Consider the following 19,511-nt stretch of genomic DNA (forward strand, 5'->3'; position numbering starts at 1 on the left):
TGGGAATTTTGCTGCATAGGAAGCTCTCGGGGAAATGGTAACCTTTGGCGAGCCAGCTGACTTGTGCGGCAGCGCAGAAGCACAAGATGCTAATCTTTTGATGCGCATCTTTGGTTGTGGCGCTGCCGCCGCACCCAACACCGCAACACCAGCCAGCCAGTTGTCAACCTGGCATTCAGCGATCTCCCCATGGTGGCCAATGGAGCCTGTGCCAGTCACAAAACACGCCTGGTGGTGCCTGGGGAATTTTGAACACTGGTCTCTTCCAACTCTGATTCTGTACCTCTGTACTAACATCTGAAAAGCCACAGACTCCCTACTTCTGGTATAGATGCTACTGAACTAGATGGTCCCACTTGCTGTAAGGCAACTTCCTACGTTCAAGTTACCAGGACTAGGAGGGACCCTTCTCTGGAGAAGGACGTAGAGACTACTTGCCAGTCTGTTTGGCTTAGATGGACCAATCTTCTGATTCATTAGAAGCCATGCTATTGCCCTTTTCTCTCTTGTAAATATGCAAAAAGCATGCACTGGGCATGCCTCAGCCAGTTGTACCCTCCAATCACATGCTTACCAGATGCTTCAAAGATATTTAGGATTCAAATCCTGCTCTTCAAACTTGACAGAGAAGAGTCAACACATTGCGAAAGCACAACTTTGTGTGGCAATGTCCCTCCCCCCCAGGAAATAAGACGCAAGACACAGTGAATTGATTTTAAGTGGGTGAAAAGGCCACAACTTTATTGGTTTCGGATGTTGAGCGGTATTGGCTTAGGCATTGGAACCTAACCGGCTATATCCAAATGTAACCCATGTGTTACAGTCTGGGAGAAATTAACCACCAGAAAGGAGCCCAGTGATGTACATCTACTGAGACACCTCCTGTGGCCACCGTTGGGGTGTGTGTGCTATAGGGTCCTGACCTCCGTAGGCTCAGGACAAAGCTACCGCCCCCGGAACCCCTTTAACGGGATTAAATCTCCAATTTCGGGCAGAGGATGACATAACCTGCCCCCCCTCTTGGAGCCGGGGCGAAAGAGGCTGGGTTCCCGCCTCTGGCTAGTTTAAAAGAGGGGTAGCCCCGCCTCCTGGCTGACCTGATTGGCCAGCCCAGGTATGATGGAGGCGGGACCCCCCCTCGCGAGGGGGCTGAGCTCTCAGCCCCCATCGCGAGAGTTCAGTCGGGCCAAGCCCACAACACCACCTCCGTGGGATGCGGAAGTGGTTCTCTCTTTTCTCCAGTGCCTTTGCAGCTAAGTGAATACTCATGTTGCTAGCCACAGGAATTGTATAAATGATAAGATCAATGATAAAATTGTTGTTGTTGTTGTTGTTGTTGTTGTTGTTGTTGTTGTTGTTGTTGTTGTTGTTGTTAATTGCACTGCTACCCAAGAACATTTATGGTCATCCCCTTTGAGCTTCTCTCAGGAGCTCAAAATATATTTTGCACTTTAGCGGAGCAGTTGGTGCATTTCTGAAGGCGGGGGGGGGGGGGGAACACACGTGAAGGACCACATGACAAAACTGTGAATTGAACTGAAATGGAACTCATTCCATTTTGAACTTGACCTGGAAAAAAAATGCTTTTTAAAAATAAACTTTCCAAGCACTGAGTTCCATTTTCCTTTGGGGAAGGGAGCGAGCTGGGTTGGGACTGTTGCTTGGGAGAGTGGGGCATGAATCCTTTGGGCCCAATACAGGCCTGAGCAGGAACCCCCCCCCCCCACAATTGCAATGGGGAAAAAGCTCCTGTTGACACCGGTGGGGGCTTTATTCCCAGGATGTCGTCGCCCCCCCCAAGATTTCAGTCGAAATCTCAGTGGGGAAAGGTTTACAACCCCGCTCCTCCATGCCACAGCCCTGATCAAGCTCAGTGCCTGCTCCCTGTGCCAGCTCTTGGTTGAAGAAAAATGAAATATGCAATGCCAGACTACACGACAAATGTCATGTCGACTTTGGCTTTTAGAACACGGGACAGTCACGCTGCAACAGTCACGCTGGCGCTGCAACAGTGGGTGATTCAAAGCAGGGCAGGGATGGGCAGGGAAGAGGTGCTCACTGGTTTTGCTCCTGCAACCACTTCTTCCCAGCTGTGTTGTTCCTTTGAGCCAGGTTTACACTGGGTCTCTGAGCCCAGACAGGCAAAACACAGCTGGAGTTGTGGAGGTTGGTGATAGGTATGTATTTATTGGCAGCCGGGATGGAGAATTTGTACCCTCCAGCTGTGGTTGGGCTTCCAGCCCCATCATCCCTTGCCACCCTGGTCAATGGGGAGAGATAAGTCCCCCAGCCCATGGTCACACTCTGACCTTCAGGACAGAATGGGGATTTTGAATCTGAGTTTCCTCCATCCTAATCCATGATACCACACTGGCTCTTGAAAGAGGAGAGGACAGTGACTAAAAGCATTTGTGACTTATCTTCTTCAGATTTGTATCAGACTTTCTGGTAGAGGTGACAGTCAGATGATGATGATGATCTCAATTTTATTCATTTCAATCATTTGACAATCATTTCAATATTTCAAAACTCGATTTCCTTCCCCCTCTTTCTGCGCTTCCTTAATTTTGTTTGTAATATTTTCTGCATTTTCCAAATTAACTTAATTTGTTCATTTATTCATCTGCTTTAAATATATACTCCTATAAAACTGCAGGTTATTACAACAATCCTCTCAATGTTCTTATCTGTTTACAGTTTGTTTGTAAGTATTCCATAAACCATTTCCATTCTTTTATAAAAAGTTTGTCATCTGGATTTCTTATTTTTCCGGTAAGTTTAGCCATTTCTGCATATTCCGTAAGTTTTTATATCCATTCTTCTTTCGCTGGGACTTCTTCTTCTTTCCATTTTTGGGCAAGTAACATTATTGCCACTGTTGTTGTTTAGTTGTTTAGTTGCCACTGTAGTCACATACATAAATAAATTTCTATATAGTTTGGGTTGTTCTGTCCCTATAATTCCCAAAAAGAAGGTTTCTGTGTTTTGTTCTGTTTTACAAATGTTACTTTATACATCTTTTTCAATTCATTGTATATCATTTCCCAGTAAGCTTTAACCTTACTACAAGACCACCACATATAATTTACAATTATAATTTTCTCTTAGACTGTAACATGCTGTAAATTTTATATCCGTATTCCACAATCGTTCCCATGCTTCCGTATCTATATTATGACCAATATCTATTGCCCAGTGTATCATTGAGGATTTTACTTGCTCATAGAGCTGACAGTCTGGAGGCAGGCTGGGACCGGTCAAGTAAGTAGCTAAGGTAAGGTGGGATGGTCATTTGAGAGCAGTTCAGTAGCTCAGAGATGGGGAACATGTTACACCCCTCTCCTAGATGTGAGAATCCAGCTGCCATCACCCTGGACTATTGGCCATGAAAGCTAGAACTGGTGTGAGTTGATGTTCACCAACAATCTGGAGGCCAACAGGTTCCCTGGTCTCTTCTGCACCTGAATAACAAACGACAGTAACTGAAGGAGCAGGTCATCCCTGGAAACTTTATATCACCAAATGAAACCCTTGCGTCACCTGATTCCTTCAACCCACCCTGTGTCCCATGTGCTATGGTGGCACTTCTCCAGGGGATGGACTTCCGGAACCACCTTAACAAATGAGCTAATAAAGACGGCTCTATTGCAAGGAGACGTTATTGTCTGGAATGGCTTGCAAGCAGGGCTGTTGGAGAGGTGAACAGCTGACTAAGAAAGAGCTGGGCTATTTATATATAGCTGCTTTCTGGAATGCTTTAGTGCTCCAGCTGAGCTACTATCAGATCCTGCTCAAACAGGTCTCTGGTTTCTCCAAGAGGTATGTCGACACCTTTGGGTCAAGTTGTGCAGAGGTCACCCGGCCCGGCCGGTGTGCAGTCCCTTGTGGCTCTCTCCTGGGTGAATCCTGCACCGTTTGCTCTCTTGCAGCGCCAATCCCATCTTCATCCTTCATTGTGGAGAAGGTGGGCTGCCAATCCGCTGCCCCAAATCTCGTTCTGACAACTGTGCCAGCCCTCTCTGCTTTGTGCCCACAACTGTGCGGTGCCTGCCTAACACTTCCAAGTGGCATTTTGGGGATATACAGAACTGCCCTTGCCTTTCTCCCCTGCTGTTAACGACCCTTTTCATTCATAGCCTTTGGTTGCAATTTACAGCGCCGTGTGTTTATACTGGCAGGCGGTGGAAGGCAGCTGAATTTTATTAATAGTCTCTTGACTTGTGTTGCGAGGACTCATTTAATACATCCCAATAACTGTTGTTTTGAGCTCCCTTTTATCCTTTCTTATTATTACTACTCTTAAATTCTAATTATTTTGTTTGCTGTCTCTGCTTAGCTTATCAACCAGCCGGTTATCTCCCTCCAGCTTTGGAAGGTAAATGATATTGTATTAGTCTTGTCTGACTGCACACTTCTGGGGTCAAGAAGACTTTCTGGGCAAACTCACCCACTGAGCTCAGGGGTACTAACCGCACTGACAATGCTGCCTCCATCCTGCATGCTTATGCTTGCTTGTATTGAAGAAACTCCATAAAGGTGTGTGGAATACACAAGTGGATATTTTTAAAGAAGAAGGATGTTGCCCCCCCCCACACTCTGGGATGCTTTTGTTATTTGGTTCAAGTCAGCTCCCTCGAACCTGGTGCCTTCTCACTGAAGGCGGGCCCCTTAGCACTGCCCCACCAACCACAGTCTGCCCTCAGCCAGCCCCCACCTGCCTGTCTTCTTTCTTACAGCCAATCAGGCTGTCCCTACTGTTGGTCTCCCTCCCTTCCACCCTACCAGTCCAAATAGGCACCACCCAACATTATTCCAGATGTTTGGAACTACAAGACCACCAGCTCTGCTGGCAGTCATTGTCCACAACATCTAGAGCAGGCATCCCCAAACTGCGGCCCTCCAGATGTTTTGGCCTACAACTCCCATGATCCCTAGCTAAGAGGACCAGTGGTCAGGGATGATGGGAATTGTAGTCCAAAACATCTGGAGGGCCGAAGTTTGGGGATGCCTGATCTAGAGGGAACCAGGTTGGGAGAGGCTGGCTTTAATAAGTTGTGCTAGCTATGTGAAATGGCTTAGGCTTGACAAAGGTTACGGGAGACTACCTGGCTTGTCCAGATTTGTCACCAGTCGCTGAGGAGCAGGCACCAAATCTCCTGAATACGGCTATTGGCAATGCTTCTGCGTTGGACGAGGGGCATGCTAGAATAGCAGAGAGTTTGATTTTATAGGGAAGGGAGAAACTTCTCCTGTGTGAATAAAATGACCCACCTTCTTCAGATTGTTTCCTGTCCCAACAGGAGCAGGAGAGATGAGTAAATTCCAAGCTAGATGAGATAGATACATGAGTCTGAGGACTGCTTCTCTTTTACAAAGCACCTTGAGGAAGGGGCAATTTGCAGTGGAGAGGGGATGCTGAACCCTTTTCCTGCCAGACCTCTTTCCCCCTGAAACTCTCTACTGTGGGGTTCCTGAACTGCATTTGAAAGATAAAAAGTGAGCTAGGGGACATGCAACAAGGTTGGGGAATGTGTGTGTAGAAACAGAGAACCATGGCGGAAAAGGGCTGGAAGGGAAAGTGTTAAGCCCAGGCATAGGCAAGCTCGGCCCTCCAGCTGCTTTGGGACTACAACTCCCATCATCCCTGACCACTGGTCCTGTTGGCTAGGGATGATGGGAGTTGTAGTCCCAAAACATCTAGAGGGCCGAGTTTGCCTATGCCTGTGTTAAGCACACCCTCAACTCTATACCACCCCTTTCTAGAACAACAGGAAACAGTTCTCCAACAGATTAGAATACAGCAGGGGTCCCCAGACTTACCGCGCGGCGGGCCGGAGGGCAGGGCAGTGCGCGCGCAGCGGGCCGGAGGGCGGGGGAGTGTGCGCCCGTGCGCATGCGCACACGCACACGGGCGGGGGGAAAATCGCCGAAAATCGCTTGTGCGCATGCGTATGGGCCTCCCCCGACCCAGAAGTGCATCGGAAATGACCTCTTCTGGGTCGGGAGAGGCCCATACGCATGCGCAAAATGGATTTTCGGCGATTTTTTGCCTATTTTTTTGATCGTCGCCGCGCCGCGCGCCGTAAGAGCGGGCGGCGGCAGCGGGCGGTGGGGGTCGTCGCGGGCCGGATTGGGAGGCCGATTGGGCCGCATCCGGCCCGGGGGCCGTAGTTTGGGGACCCCTGGAATACAGTATCTGTTTATCTAACTTAGTGATCTGCACTACAACTGGCAGCAGTTCTTACAGGGTCTCTCTCAGGTGGAGGTCTTTCCCCTTTCCCGCCATCTGCTCCTTTGTACTTGGAGATGCTAGGGTTTGACCCTGGGATCTTCTGCATGCCAGCATGCGCTCTGCCACTAAGCTGTGAGCCACCTCCTAAAAGGGGCTTTACAAGGGAGAAGCAGCTCTCTGATGGCGTATATTAATTTGTGGCTCTTATGCTGTGTTAAAGACAGGGAGGTTTCATGATTTACATGCATTGAAGAAAAACTTCAGCAGTCCACACACTTACTTCCTGATCTGCCACGGTTTGCACTGGACATGTTAGTGTGTGTGTGTGTGTCTTTGCACAGAATCCTGAACCTTATTAAGGTAATAGACACTTTTGCACCATGGAACTGGATCAAAGCCACCCCTTGTTGTCCATCTTGCCTACCACGGTAAATTTGCACCATTCCACCCATGCACCGATTTACCTAGACTTTCTGCTGATTTTCTTTAAACACGAGGTGAGCCCTGATCGCAACCCCCCCCCCCCATCTCCCTTGCTTCCTCCCACCTTTCCTTCTAGTGATTGGGCTCTGTATATAAATGCACAAGAGCAATCATGCAATTCAGCAAAGCTCCAGGCTGCAATTTGCAATGGAAATGTCCTGGGGAAATGGCATGGTCTGGAACCAAGGAAGGAAGTGGGGATGGGGAAACACATGCACACAAAACAGTGATGAAGTGTGTGGTGTGGATGCACCCCAAGAACATTCTCCATTGGTCTCTGTAGTTTTGCTCATACCAAATTGCATGGGAATCTGATACTGGATGAAGAATGTGGATCCCTGAAAAGCGTGTGTGGCTTATCTTTTCCTCCTCAAAGCAAATATTTAGCCCTCAAGCTTGTTGTGGGGGCTTGAAAAATATTTTGAATTCTTGGCCACCAGCATCAGATTTCTAAGGGGCTTGGCTTTTTCTTTCTTTTCAGCTTTTCTGGCTTAGTTGTTTGTGACCTGCATTCTCAACAGTCTCTCTTTCCAGGGAACTCCGGGAATCATAGTTCTGCAAAGGGTCTCCCAAGAACTCTCGGGACCCTTAACGAACCACAGTCCCAAAGATTCTTTGGGGCAAGCTGTTACTGTTTAAAGCGGTATACTACTGCTTTAAATGTATGGTGCGTTAGATGCCATGGCTGCTCCAACTGCAGCTGTTTCATAGTTCCATAATAGCCACAGGGAGAAATAGGTGTCGTCGCCCCCCCCCCCCGAGTCCTCTGGGGAGCAACTTGGGAACGAGGGCTAAGTAGCATTGTGTACTTGTGATACCTCATGGCTTTTCTCAGCAGCACAGGTGACTGAAGCAGTGAATGGGGAGGAGATAATAATATTAACAGGTACCTCTTTAGATGCAATTAAGTCTTTCCAACTGGGGGCCAAAAGTAGATCTGGCATTTGCTTTCCACTTACGGCAATTAATTTTTCAGCGCAAATAGCAAATCAGTGTGTAGCGATAGGACTGGGGAGAGGGTTAACCCTTTCCCTTCTTTGCATGGTCCCAAGGAAAAACCCACCTACTAATGCTGGTATTTGCTTTGGGAGAGGCTCCCGCCCCCAATTCACTGTACACCTACTGGTTGGAGTCAGGTCTGCTGAAATCCCTTAGACCACTGTTCCTCAAACTTGGATCCCCAGCTGTGGTTGGACTACAAGTCCCATCATCCCTAGCTAGCAGGACCAGTGGTCAGAGACGTTGGGATCTATAGTCCAGCAACAGTGGGGGACCCAAGTTTGAGAAGCACTGCATTAGACTGACTTCTCTGAATAAATATGTCTAGGATTGCACTACTGCATGTCTCTTTTCAATAGACAGGAGAATAATTCACAGACGGGACCCGGTTTGATGGCTTGAAGTGCATCCACTGATCTTTGTCAACCATGGGGACATACCTCTGAGTTAATTCAGGGACGTGTCCACATGACATGTGTTGTCTAATATGTTGGTGCAGAAACAGTTGCACATCCTTTTGATCCTCTGAGACCTAGGAAGAGGTCCAGGATCAAAAGCTGCACCCCCCCCCCCAAATATTTTGGGTGTGAAATCACAGAGGCATGGGTGTGTGGTTAGGATATATGTGCACAATTTTCATCAGGTGACTGTCGGGACATGTCTGAATATAAAAAACTGTGGTTCGTTCTAGCCCTCCAATCTTTCCCCCCAGAGATGGACGTTGCAAAGAGAGGCAATAGCAGAACTCTCTGGCCCGTGTTGATAACATGGATGAGTTCCCATGCTATAATTCCAATGGGTTAGGGTTACGCCTCATCAGAGTAGACTCATTTAAATGGATGGACATGAGTAAGACCTTCCTACTAAAACTAAAAGTGCGGGGTCCCACGCACACTGTATATTCAAAGCACACCAGTTCTCCCACGGAATCATGGGAATGTTACAGTAGTTTGCCTCTCACGGGGGCTACAATTCCCAGGATTCTTTCCAAGGGGGGATGATATGCTTCAAGTATAGACAGCCTAGGTGGACCAATGGTTGGACTTGAGCTGCATGTGCAACATATATATAAAGCACAAATGCCTTCCCAAGAATCCTGGGAACTGTAGTTTGTTCAGGGTTTTTTAGAATTGTAGCTGTGTGTGAGATAAACTAGTACCCAGGCTGCTGCTTTTTCTTTTGACAGGGGTGTGTGCTTTAAATGTGCTTAAAATGTATGGCGTGTAACCTTAGTTTGATGCGACTCAATAGTTGTTTGATAGCCAACGGGAGCAGTTTCATGATCAGTTTTCCCAGAGCCATGCCTCTTTTAACTCGCCCAGCAGTTTCTCAGCAATGGGAGTCAAGCTGGGATGTGAGGCCGCTTCGTAAGGTAGATCCTTGTGAGCAGGGAAGGCGAACGGGGAGGAGGAACAAGGCCACAGAATGCCTTGGCACTTCTTCGCCACATACCTGGACCATGTTCTAACATGGTTCCTTGTATTGCTTCTAGGAGCACCTTCTGTGCCATCATTGCTCAGCTGACCGAGGAAACCCAGCCCCTTTTTGAAACTACTCTCAAGTCGTACGCCGTCTCTGAGGATGCAGATGCCAAGTTCACCTGCATTGTGACAGGTAAGTTAGCACAGTTGGGGACGGGACGGGACGGGACGGGACTGTTTGCTTCTTGTCCAGCAGCAAGATGCAGGGATTCAGATAAAGCACAATGGTTGCTGTTGTTGTTAAATTAAATTTGTATACCACCCTTCAGCCGTGGACCTCAGAGCGGTCCACAACATAAAAATGACAATATAAAAACCACAAAATATGTAGTGAAAATATGAACAAGAACGAACCAATAATCTCCGCTCCCATAACACATTTAAAATGGCATTGGATGTCAATCAGCCAAAGGCCTGGTTGTAGAGGAACATTTGCCCCTGGCGCCTAAAAGTGTAAAATTAAGGGTCCAGTTGAGTCTCCCTGGGGAGAGCATTCCACAAATGGCGAGCCTCGGAGGATGATCTCAGGGTCCGGATAGGCTCATATGGAAAGAGACAGCCCTTGCGGCATGGCGGCCCTTTAAGGTTTTATAGGTCAAAACCTGAACTGGGCCTGGAAACTTATTGGCATACCCTGCAGTTGGGCCAGGATTGGCATTACAGTGGTGCCTCACTTAATGAATGCCCTGCTTAACGAAATTTCCGCTTAACGAAAGGATTTTTCGAGCGGAGCTTGCCTTGCTAGACGAATGCGTTTTACGAAAAATACGTCTAGCGAATCGCGGTTTCCCATAGGAATGCATTGAAATTCAATTAATGCGTTCCTATGGGCAAAAAAAAAATTCAAAAAAAATTCAATGCATTCCTATGGGATTCGCTAGATGAATTTTTCGCTATAAGAAAAGACCCATGGAACGAATTAATTTCGTCTAGCGAGGCACCACTGTATTTCCTCAAACCTTCTTGCGCTGGCGAACTACCTGGCTGCCAAATTCAGCACTCTTCGTGGGCTTCTCTCTCTTTCCCAGGGTCCAGCTAGACATGATGGTGGCAGACATGTTCATGAGTCTGCCCCATTTGTGCATGATGTCAGATCTAAAATTAGCACTGAATAAACCCGAACGTTTGCAGCATAAAAAGTTACAAGGTTTTAGCAGGAAATTACGGGGCATGCACCAATTGGGAACAAAGCGGTATGACCACACCAAAACTTTCGTGAGCACAAAAAGTAATGAAAGCGGGTTCACATAGAACTGCCCTGGTACCATCCTGAGCAGAAATCATCCTGAATGCATGATAAAAAATAATGTCTGGAGGCTCTCCCAGTTCAGCCCTGAGAGTTTTTTGTCCGTTACCAGGATCTGTTCTCTTAAAAGTCTTAAGAGATAATCACACCCAGCAAGTGACCCAATCACTTGCCTAAAGAGCTGGTGGTACTATCTAGTTCCAGTCAATTTCCTAGCTCTGGGTGCAAGAACACCTCACAGCCAGTTCTCTCAATTTCAAATGTTTGCTTCTATCTCCCAAACATTGTGACGGAATCTCTTAGAGGCGCTTCGGTTTTCTCTTGAGAGACCAAGATAAAAGGTTGCAGGCGCTGGAGCCCTTCTTCTGATAACAGGCCGGATCTGTGCGCTTGTGACAGCTTCTTTCATGGCTTGGAATAATGCGCAAGGGTGTTTTTGGTTTTTTTTAATCCCCTACCAAGTGGCTGAATTCCTAAACCTGGTAGTTGGAGCAGAGAGTTGATGTCTCCTGCTACTTGCATTGGAACCACACTTTTTTTGCTACTTAGACACCCTGCAACAAGCACAGCACCATTTTTTTCCTCCAGCCATTTTTTTTCATTTTAGGGCACTTCCAGATAAGCTGTTTGTTGAGCATAAATCCTGACTGGTTTGCAGGGAGATTGACTTGGCTATTTAATGAGCATTTGTTCCGATTCGTTTGTGGGGCGGGGATCGCCGATAGTGTGCCGAAGAGAGTATTATCCCACACTTCCCAGGGAATTTCCCCATCACCTGTCTTTAAAAGTCTGATCTTTTGTTCATGAGGCCTCCCAATCAACTATAATTGTCCAACCTGAATTTGCTAGTTTGTGACTGTGTCTCAGCCAAAAGTAGGGACTGTATGGAAGGGTAGTCTTTGAGAGGAACCTCTCTAGTTTCAAAGAACAACGCCAAACCCTTTTAAAATCACTCTTTTGCAAATGGTATAATTTTTCCCCAAATAGTGTGAAATATACTCGGAGTCGAGAGTGAATTTCATGCTCTTTATTCAGCTCATAGTCATCAAGGAGAAGAAGAGAAGAATGCCCTTTCCCCAAAACCATCTGCTTATATACATTATTTACACAATGGGCTTTGCGTGATTGGCTACTTCAGGGCTACACCTGTGGGCCAATCAGTTTGTGGATTGACTTCTGCCAGCAGCCTGATTGGCTGCTCCTGCAGGCCAATCAGGTTGCGGATTCACTTCTGCCAGCTGCCTGATTGGCTGCTCCTGCAGGCCAATCAGGTTGCGGATTCACTTCCAGTTGGATTGGGTGGCTCCTGCGGGCCAATCAGACTGCTGATTCTGGATACTATTGTTCTATGATTCAGCTCAGTACATAACATAGTGAAATAGATTTGCACCTAGATTTCCTTGACACTTAATTGCATTTTATTTGGGCTGGTGTATAATTTGATTTTACTGCACACCAACTGTGGACCTGAATGCTCCTGATGTTCCCTTTGCACCCAGGGTGATCTCGTCTGCGCCTCTCTCCCCTTGGCCTCCTGGTGGGTTTCAAATGCCCTTTCTGCTCCAGGATTCTGTCTGTCTCTCTTTCTGTTGCTTTCATTCCTTGACCAACGGCTGCTGTCTTGATCTCTCTGCTGGCCCCAAAGCAAAGTAAAAATAGCACCTCCCCGATGCATGTCTGGCTTTCCCCATATATTCAGACAATTCACAGTATCCCCACCCCTTCCGTTTTTAAAAAAAACATTTCCTTCCTTTTTGGGAGGCTGGTGGCTTGGCTAGCATGCTTGTTCAGTGACAGCCTGTATCTTTCTCTGAAATGGCAGGAATAAATTATCTCGGCTCAGCGAGAGGGAGGTTAGGCAAGGGCACAATTGTATCTGTGATGACTAGCATCTTTTGTGTAAGATCCTGGAGCTTTCAGGGACTTCAAAGGGCAACTAGTCCACCTGTGTCGAGGCAGATCTGCTGCTACAGCATCTCTAATAAGTGACTGTTCAGCCTCTGCATTAAAACCATGGACAAAGGAGAGTAAATCGCCTTCCTCCACACAGCCAAAGAGGGGCGGGAGACAGGCAAGCCTGCTGAAGTTTATGCAGACAAATACAAAATCAACAAGTGAATAATCCACTCATCCCCAGCCTTGTGACCTCCAGATGTTGGGATCTGACTCTCATTGTCCCTGACCATTGGCCATGCTGGCTGGGGCTGATGGGAGATGGAGTCCCACAACTTATGGAGTGCAACAGGTTGAGCAAGGCTGGTGTAATATTTCTCCTTTCTCAAACAGTAGAGAACATGCTTAATTTCAGGTTCGAGGGTTCAAGCCCCATGTTGTTGCTTTGTTTATTATTATTATTATTATTATTATTATTATTATTATTATTATTATTATCATACCCAACCCATCTGGCTGGGTTTCCCCAGCCACTCTGGGCCACTTACCACACACATAAAAACATAGTAAAGCATCATGTTGAGCAAAACGATTACAGTTCTATTATCCTTCCTCCCAATTGCCTTGTTTTCCATTTTAGGGCTGGGTATGAAGGGACGCGGGTGGTGCTGTGGGTTAAACCACAGAGCCTCGGGCTTGCCAATCAGAAGGTCGGCGGTTTGAATCCCCGCGACGGGGTGAGCTCCCATTGCTTGGTCCCAGCTCCTGCCAACCTAGCAGTTCGAAAGTACGTCAAAGTACAAGTAGATAAATAGGGACCGCTCCGGCGGGAAGGTAAACGGCATTTCCTTGTGCTGCTCTGGTTCGCCAGAAGCGGCTTTGTCATGCTGGTCACATGACCTGGAAGCTGTACGCTGGCTCCCTTGGCCAATAATGCAAGATGAGCGTCGCAACCCCAGAGTCGGTCACGACTGGACCTAATGGTCAAGGGTCCCTTTACCTTTATGCATCATTTAGCAGCAAACAAATACCTTCAATAAATTAAAATGGTACACAATGTATGTTAGTGGCAACATGCCAACACTTGGCATTTTGTGGGATTACAGAGAATTGCCATCATCTTTCTGCAGTCACTGTCATAGGAGAGGCTTCCCGAGGGATATGAGACTGTTGATTCTCATTTCACCCTGTGTTACCTTCCGAAGGAATCAGCCACTAGTGGCTGTGTGAATGGGACCAAACAGCTGACACACCTCAAACTCACCTGGAGTCATATTCCTCAGCCCTGAGTTTGGATGGAGAGAGATTCAATTGTTTGCATTTAAAGGCAAACCTCCCTAGTTTGCATGTTCTGAAACGGTACAGGAACTGAATCGCGGCCATCTTCTATAATTTGTGCTTCTCCACATTTTTCGCAGTGCAGTTCTCCAGTGGAGTAATGTGTACAAAAAAAGTGTATATTAGGGTAAAATGTGCAAAGGAAGCAGCAGCATAAATTTATTATTTGCGAAAGGAGTGTATTAGGACTGGGCATATCTGGCTTTCAGCATCACGAAATATTTTGATATACTGATATATGGATGGAGCTTCACAGTTTTCCCCACATTGTGATCTTTGCACAGCACACAAATACACAGAGATTTGCAATATAACGCCAGGTCTAAAACTATGAAACCGATATCAAAATATGGATTTCAAACCTGTTTTGGACAATACATCAATATATCACCCAGCCCTAGGGTGTATTAGAGCAGGCACGTCCAACAGGTAGATCGTGATCTACTGGTAGATCACTGGACATCTGTGGTAGATCAATGGCTCCTCCTAAAGAAGCTCAACAAGTTTGGCTCCCCTAAAAAAAGCTCTACATTTTTGCCCTGCACCCCCCAAAAATGTGGGTTTCCTTCTTCCTAAAAGGTGGTCAACACCTTTAGACTCGAACCCCCCCAAAACAGGGCTTTCCTCCTCCCTAAAAAGCTCAACAACTTCGACCTGAACCCAAAAAAACAGGGCTTTCCTTCATAGAAAAAGTTCAACAACCTTGACCTGAACCCCCCAAAAGGGGGTAGATCACTGCCATTTTTTAACTCTGAGTAGATCGCAGTCTCTTGGGAGTTGGCCACCTGTGTATTAGAGGAAATGGCTTTGCAACATATGTATAACAGACAAAATTGCACACACAAATGTGTGTACTTTAGAACACATTTGCAATAAAATGTTGATGAATTTTCTCCAGTCCTTTTAATGCATGGCTTGGTCTTTTGATTTTTATAATATTTTATTTTTCCATTTGTTGTGAGGGTTGTTCATAGTAGAATGGAGAGATAGAAATTTGTAAATAAATATAAGTGGATAATTGTCTCCCTCACTGGGCTCTAAGCCCATGTTTGCAAGTAAACATGGACCTGGACCCCCTGAAACTGAATGTGTATTCAGGAGGGTAGGGGATTTGAGGGGGAAATTAGCCATCTAGGAAAGAGTTAAGTGGCCTCCTCCTCCTCCTCCTCTCTTGACACTTTTTTTTTTTGCTGCAAATCACACCTCCCTAGCCTCAATTTGCAAAGGAGAAGCTGAGGAAATTAAATTCCAGTCCAACTCCCCCACCATAATTTATTTTCGTGAAGTGTGATAAACTCCTCCAGTGAGATGAGATTGCATGTCATTTGCAGGTTTTGTCCTGTTTGAAAAAGGGCACTTTCCTCTATGCAAGAAATCTGCCCCCCCCTCAAAAAAACAGCCAGATAAAAATTAAGAAACACCTGCATCTCATGGGCATGGTCTCCTCCAGATGTTGTTGGACTGGCACTCGTGAGATTAATTAGTTTTGAGTTTATTAAATTATCGGTAATCCTATACCCGGAGGTCTCAGGGTGGTTCACAGAAAAGATCACAACATATATAATCTGAATAAAAACAACAACCCAATACCACTACCACCCCAGAAAAGAGCCACATTTTAAAAGGGTATAGGATGTCCAACAGATGAACCAAAACAAAATTTAAAAATTCCTTCCAGCAGCACCTTAGAGACCAACTAAGTCTGTCATTGGTATGAGCTTTTGTGTGCATGCACACTTCTTCAGATATCAGAAAGCTCATACCAAAGACAAACTTAGTTGGTCTCTAAGGTGCTGCTGGAAGGAATTTTTTTATTTGTTTCAACTACGTCAGACCAACACGGTTACCTACCCGTAACTAAAATCAACCAAAGGCCTGGTTAAAAAGGAACGTTTTTGCCTGGCACATATAATAAATAATAATAATAATAAATTTTTATTTATACCCTGCCCTCCCTGCCCTCCCGGGCTCAGGGCGGCTAACACCGAATATAAATACAGTAAAAACTTTAAAAACAAAAACAAACAAAAAAACCCAAACAGTTGATTAAAATGTAAGTTAGAATACACTTTAAAATGCAGCCTCTTAGTGGTAGCCATAGGCCATTAGGGGAGAAAACGTCAAATATTCACACCTAAAGGTGTGTAATGAAGGCGGCAGGCAAAACTCCTCACCCACAATAATACAGCCACCAGACTTAACATGGACACTGGTACCAGAGCCTGCAATAAACCCAGATGCCAACTTTGCTGCCACATACACCCGGACAACACCATTACTGGCCCCAACAACATCCAACATACCATCTCAGGACTATTCAGTTGCTCATCTTCTAACATTGTGTATGCCATCAAATGCCAACAGTGCCCTTCAGCTCTCTATATTGGACAAACAGGCCAAACCCTACGCCAAAGGATAAATGGACACAAATCTGACATCAGGAATCACAAGACAGAGAAACCGGTAGGAGAACACTTCAATCTCCCAGGACATTCTATACAAGATCTCAAAGCAGCTGTTTTATGACAGAAAAATTTCAGAAACAGACTGGAAAGAGAAGTTGCTGAATTGGAACTCATTACCAAGCTTAAAACCATGGAGCCACCTGGAATGAACAAAGACATAGGATTCTTATCTCATAATACATGATCAAGCTTTCCTTAGCACCTCAGCCCTTGCTCCCCCCCGCAAGACCTATTGCAGTCATTAACAGTTGTTAACAGTCATCACAGGTTTACCACTCCTATCAGCCCATCACCCATTCCCATCACCCCACCCCCCACCCTCTGAATATACATAAGGTGGCTTCTTTTTCAGTGTATCTGACAAAGTGTGCATGCACATGAAAGCTCATACCAAAATAAAAAATTAGTTGGTCTTTAAGGTGCTACTGAAGGAATTTTTTTATTTTATTTCCTGAGGAGAGCATTCCACAGACAGGGAGCCATTGCAGAGAAGGCCCATTCTTGTGTTGCCACCCCCCCCCCCCCAGGCACACGAAGGAGAGCCTCAGAAGGTGATCTCAGAGTCTGGGTAGGTTCATATGGAGAGAGGCGGTCCTTGAGGTATGGCGGTCCAGAGCTGTTTAAGGCTCAGGGGGCAGATGAGTGCCTCAGGGTTATGGGCAAGGTTTATCTTGCCTGGGCCAGATCGGTCCTGCGGAGATCCCTCCGTGGGCCGGATTGCACGGCTGCACATAAGTGCATGCGGCCACAATTTCCGACGCCAGCACGTGCGCAGATGCGGTTTCCAGCGCAGCGGAAGCTAGTCCCCGGGCCGTGATGCACCGGTTTAGCACAGCGCACAAGCAGGCAACTTGGTTCAGGGGTGGCTCGTGGGCCAGTCAAACTACCTCCGCGGGCCGCTTCCGGCCCATGGGCCTTAGGTTGCTAACCCCTGCTCTAGATGGTTGGTTTATTCAGAGAGCAACAATAGTACCTGTGAGTAGATTTCTCCTGGACTGTCTGTACTGATGGGAAACAAAGCGATATGTCTGCCCCAAAGCTTTTGCAGGTGCAAACAGTGTTGAAAGTGGGGTCACATATACCCCCCCCCCCCGCTCAGCACCATCGTGAGCAGAAATAATCATGCATGCACAAGGACACGTGGTGGTGGGGCTTTGGCTGTGTACACACCACAGATTTAAAACATGCCCCCAAGAATTCTGGGAGCTGTAGTTTACCTTTCACAGAACTGCAATTCCCAGCACCCTTCGCAGCTTACAGTTCCCAGGATTCCTGGGCAGGAGAGGACTTTAAATGTTCTTTAAATGCATGGTGCGTACAGTGGGAATCCCTCCATGGTATATGCAAGTGTGCACATGGTTTCTCCCCTCCCCCCATGCCAAACCTGGCAGCCTCGTCTGTGCATGATATCCTCAGTTATAGAGAATCCCAACTGCCCCCAGCAGCACCTGTGACTATTTGGGATGATGTGTCTGAGAGATGTAATCAGAGTCCCTGGAGGGAAACGGTCTAACCAAGTTCTTGGGCAGATCTTCAACATGCTGCGGGGGTGGGGAGAGGCAGCTCCTATTACGGCTCCCTCTGAGCACGTCACTCCTGTGATTCTTGGCCAGAAGAACTGCTGAAGGGGCAGCGATGGCAAACCAGCCGGCCCTGCGCTTCACTTTGGCCTCTTTGCTGCATTCTGCAGCCACCGCATCTGCGTGGACCAGTTGGAGATCTTGGTAGGGGCAAGGCAAGCCTCCCAGGGCACCTTTGAAAGGATGGTTTTAATGGGCAATGTGATGTGGAAATGGACCCGTTGCTACCCCTCTTAGAGTAGTTGGCAAAGATCTCTTGCTGATCTGCTTGGCAAGCAGAAGGTCCCAGATGACTGATTGATGATTTTCAATTTTATACATTTCAATCATTTTAACATTTCAAAATTCGACTTCCTCCACCCTCTTTCTGTGGTTCCATAAATTTATTTTTATTTTTATTTGCTAAATATCCATATTAACTTAATTTACTCATTTATTCATCCACTTTAAATATATGCTCCTATAAAATTGCAGCTTATTACAATAATCCTGCCAATGTTCTTACCTGTTTACAATTTATTTGTAAATATTCCACACACCATTTCCATTCATATATATATATATATATATATATATATATATATATATATATATATGTATAAAGTTTGTCAACTTGATTTCTTATTTTTCCGGTAAGTTCCGCCATTTCTGCAAATTCCATAAGTTTTTTTGTATCCATTCTTCTTTCTCTGGGACTACTTCTTCTTTCTATTTTTGGGCATGTGACATTCTTGCCGCTCTAGTCGCATACATGAATAAATTTCTGTACAGTTTGGGTAGTTCTGTCCCTATAACTCCCCAAAGGAAATAAGGTTCCAGATTTAATCCCTGGAACCTCCAGGAAAGCTTGGCAAAGGATTTTGGTCTGAAACCTCGAAGGAGGGGATTCATCTAGATCTAGTGAAGTAATAGTACCACTGTATTCTGCTCTGGTCAGACCTCACCTGGAGTACTGTGTCCAGTTCTGGGCACCACAGTTCAAGAAGGATACTGACAAGCTGGAACATGTCCAGAAGAGGGCAACCAAAATGGTCAAAGGCCTGGAAACGATGCCTTATGAGGAACGGCTTAGGGAGCTGGGAATGTTTATCCTGGAGAAGAGAAGGTTAAGGGGTGATATGATAGCCATGTTCAAGTATATGAAAGGATGTCATATAGAGGAGGGAGAAAGGTTGTTTTCTGCTGCTCCAGAGAAGCGGACACGGAGCAATGGATTCAAACTTCAAGAAAGAAGATTCCACCTAAACATTAGGAAGAACTTCCTGACAGTAAGAGCTGTTCGGCAGTGGAATTTGCTGCCAAGGAGTGTGGTGGAATCTCCTTCTTTGGAGGTCTTTAAGCAGAGGCTTGACAGGCATATGTCAAGAATGCTTTGATGGTGTTTCCTGCTTGGCAGGGGGTTGGACTGGATGGTCCTTGTGGTCTCTTCCAACTCTATGATTCTATGATTCTAAGTTAGGAAATGAGCTGCTATTACATCTTGTAAAAGCCATTCCTGCAACAGAACTGCTTTCTGGTTAGTTGCACTCTTTGCCTAGGACTCATTGCAGTCCAGAGGATGGCTCCAAATCTGGCTAGAGAGCCCTGCTCTCTTTGTGGGGCTCTCTTGTGTATTCCTCTGTGTGTGAGGGGACTTCTGCCACCCAGGCAGCCCTGCCGTGGCCTCTCTGCAAGGCAGTGTGTGCCTGTGAGCTGAGATAACTTTTTGAACTTCGCCCAAGTGCCGAGACCTAAGCAGGGGAAGGGAGAGGATGGAATGAGAGACACTGGAGGTCACCTTGGTTGTGGCAAATT

At 46.4% G+C, this 19,511-nt stretch overlaps 1 protein-coding gene across 1 annotated transcript in view; it reads left to right on the plus strand.

Annotated features, from left to right (window-relative positions):
* The window catches only part of ALPK3 (alpha kinase 3), a 67,996-nt gene that overhangs the window by 5,716 nt on the left and 42,769 nt on the right, over positions 1-19,511 (plus strand). The window contains 2 exon segments of the mRNA XM_088657302.1: positions 4,337-4,375; positions 9,207-9,328. Of these exon segments, the coding sequence (XP_088513428.1) occupies positions 4,337-4,375; positions 9,207-9,328 (161 nt within the window).

Source organism: Zootoca vivipara, chromosome 13, assembly GCF_965207765.1.
Source record: "Zootoca vivipara chromosome 13, rZooViv2.hap1.1, whole genome shotgun sequence".
Taxonomy (NCBI): domain Eukaryota; kingdom Metazoa; phylum Chordata; class Lepidosauria; order Squamata; family Lacertidae; genus Zootoca; species Zootoca vivipara.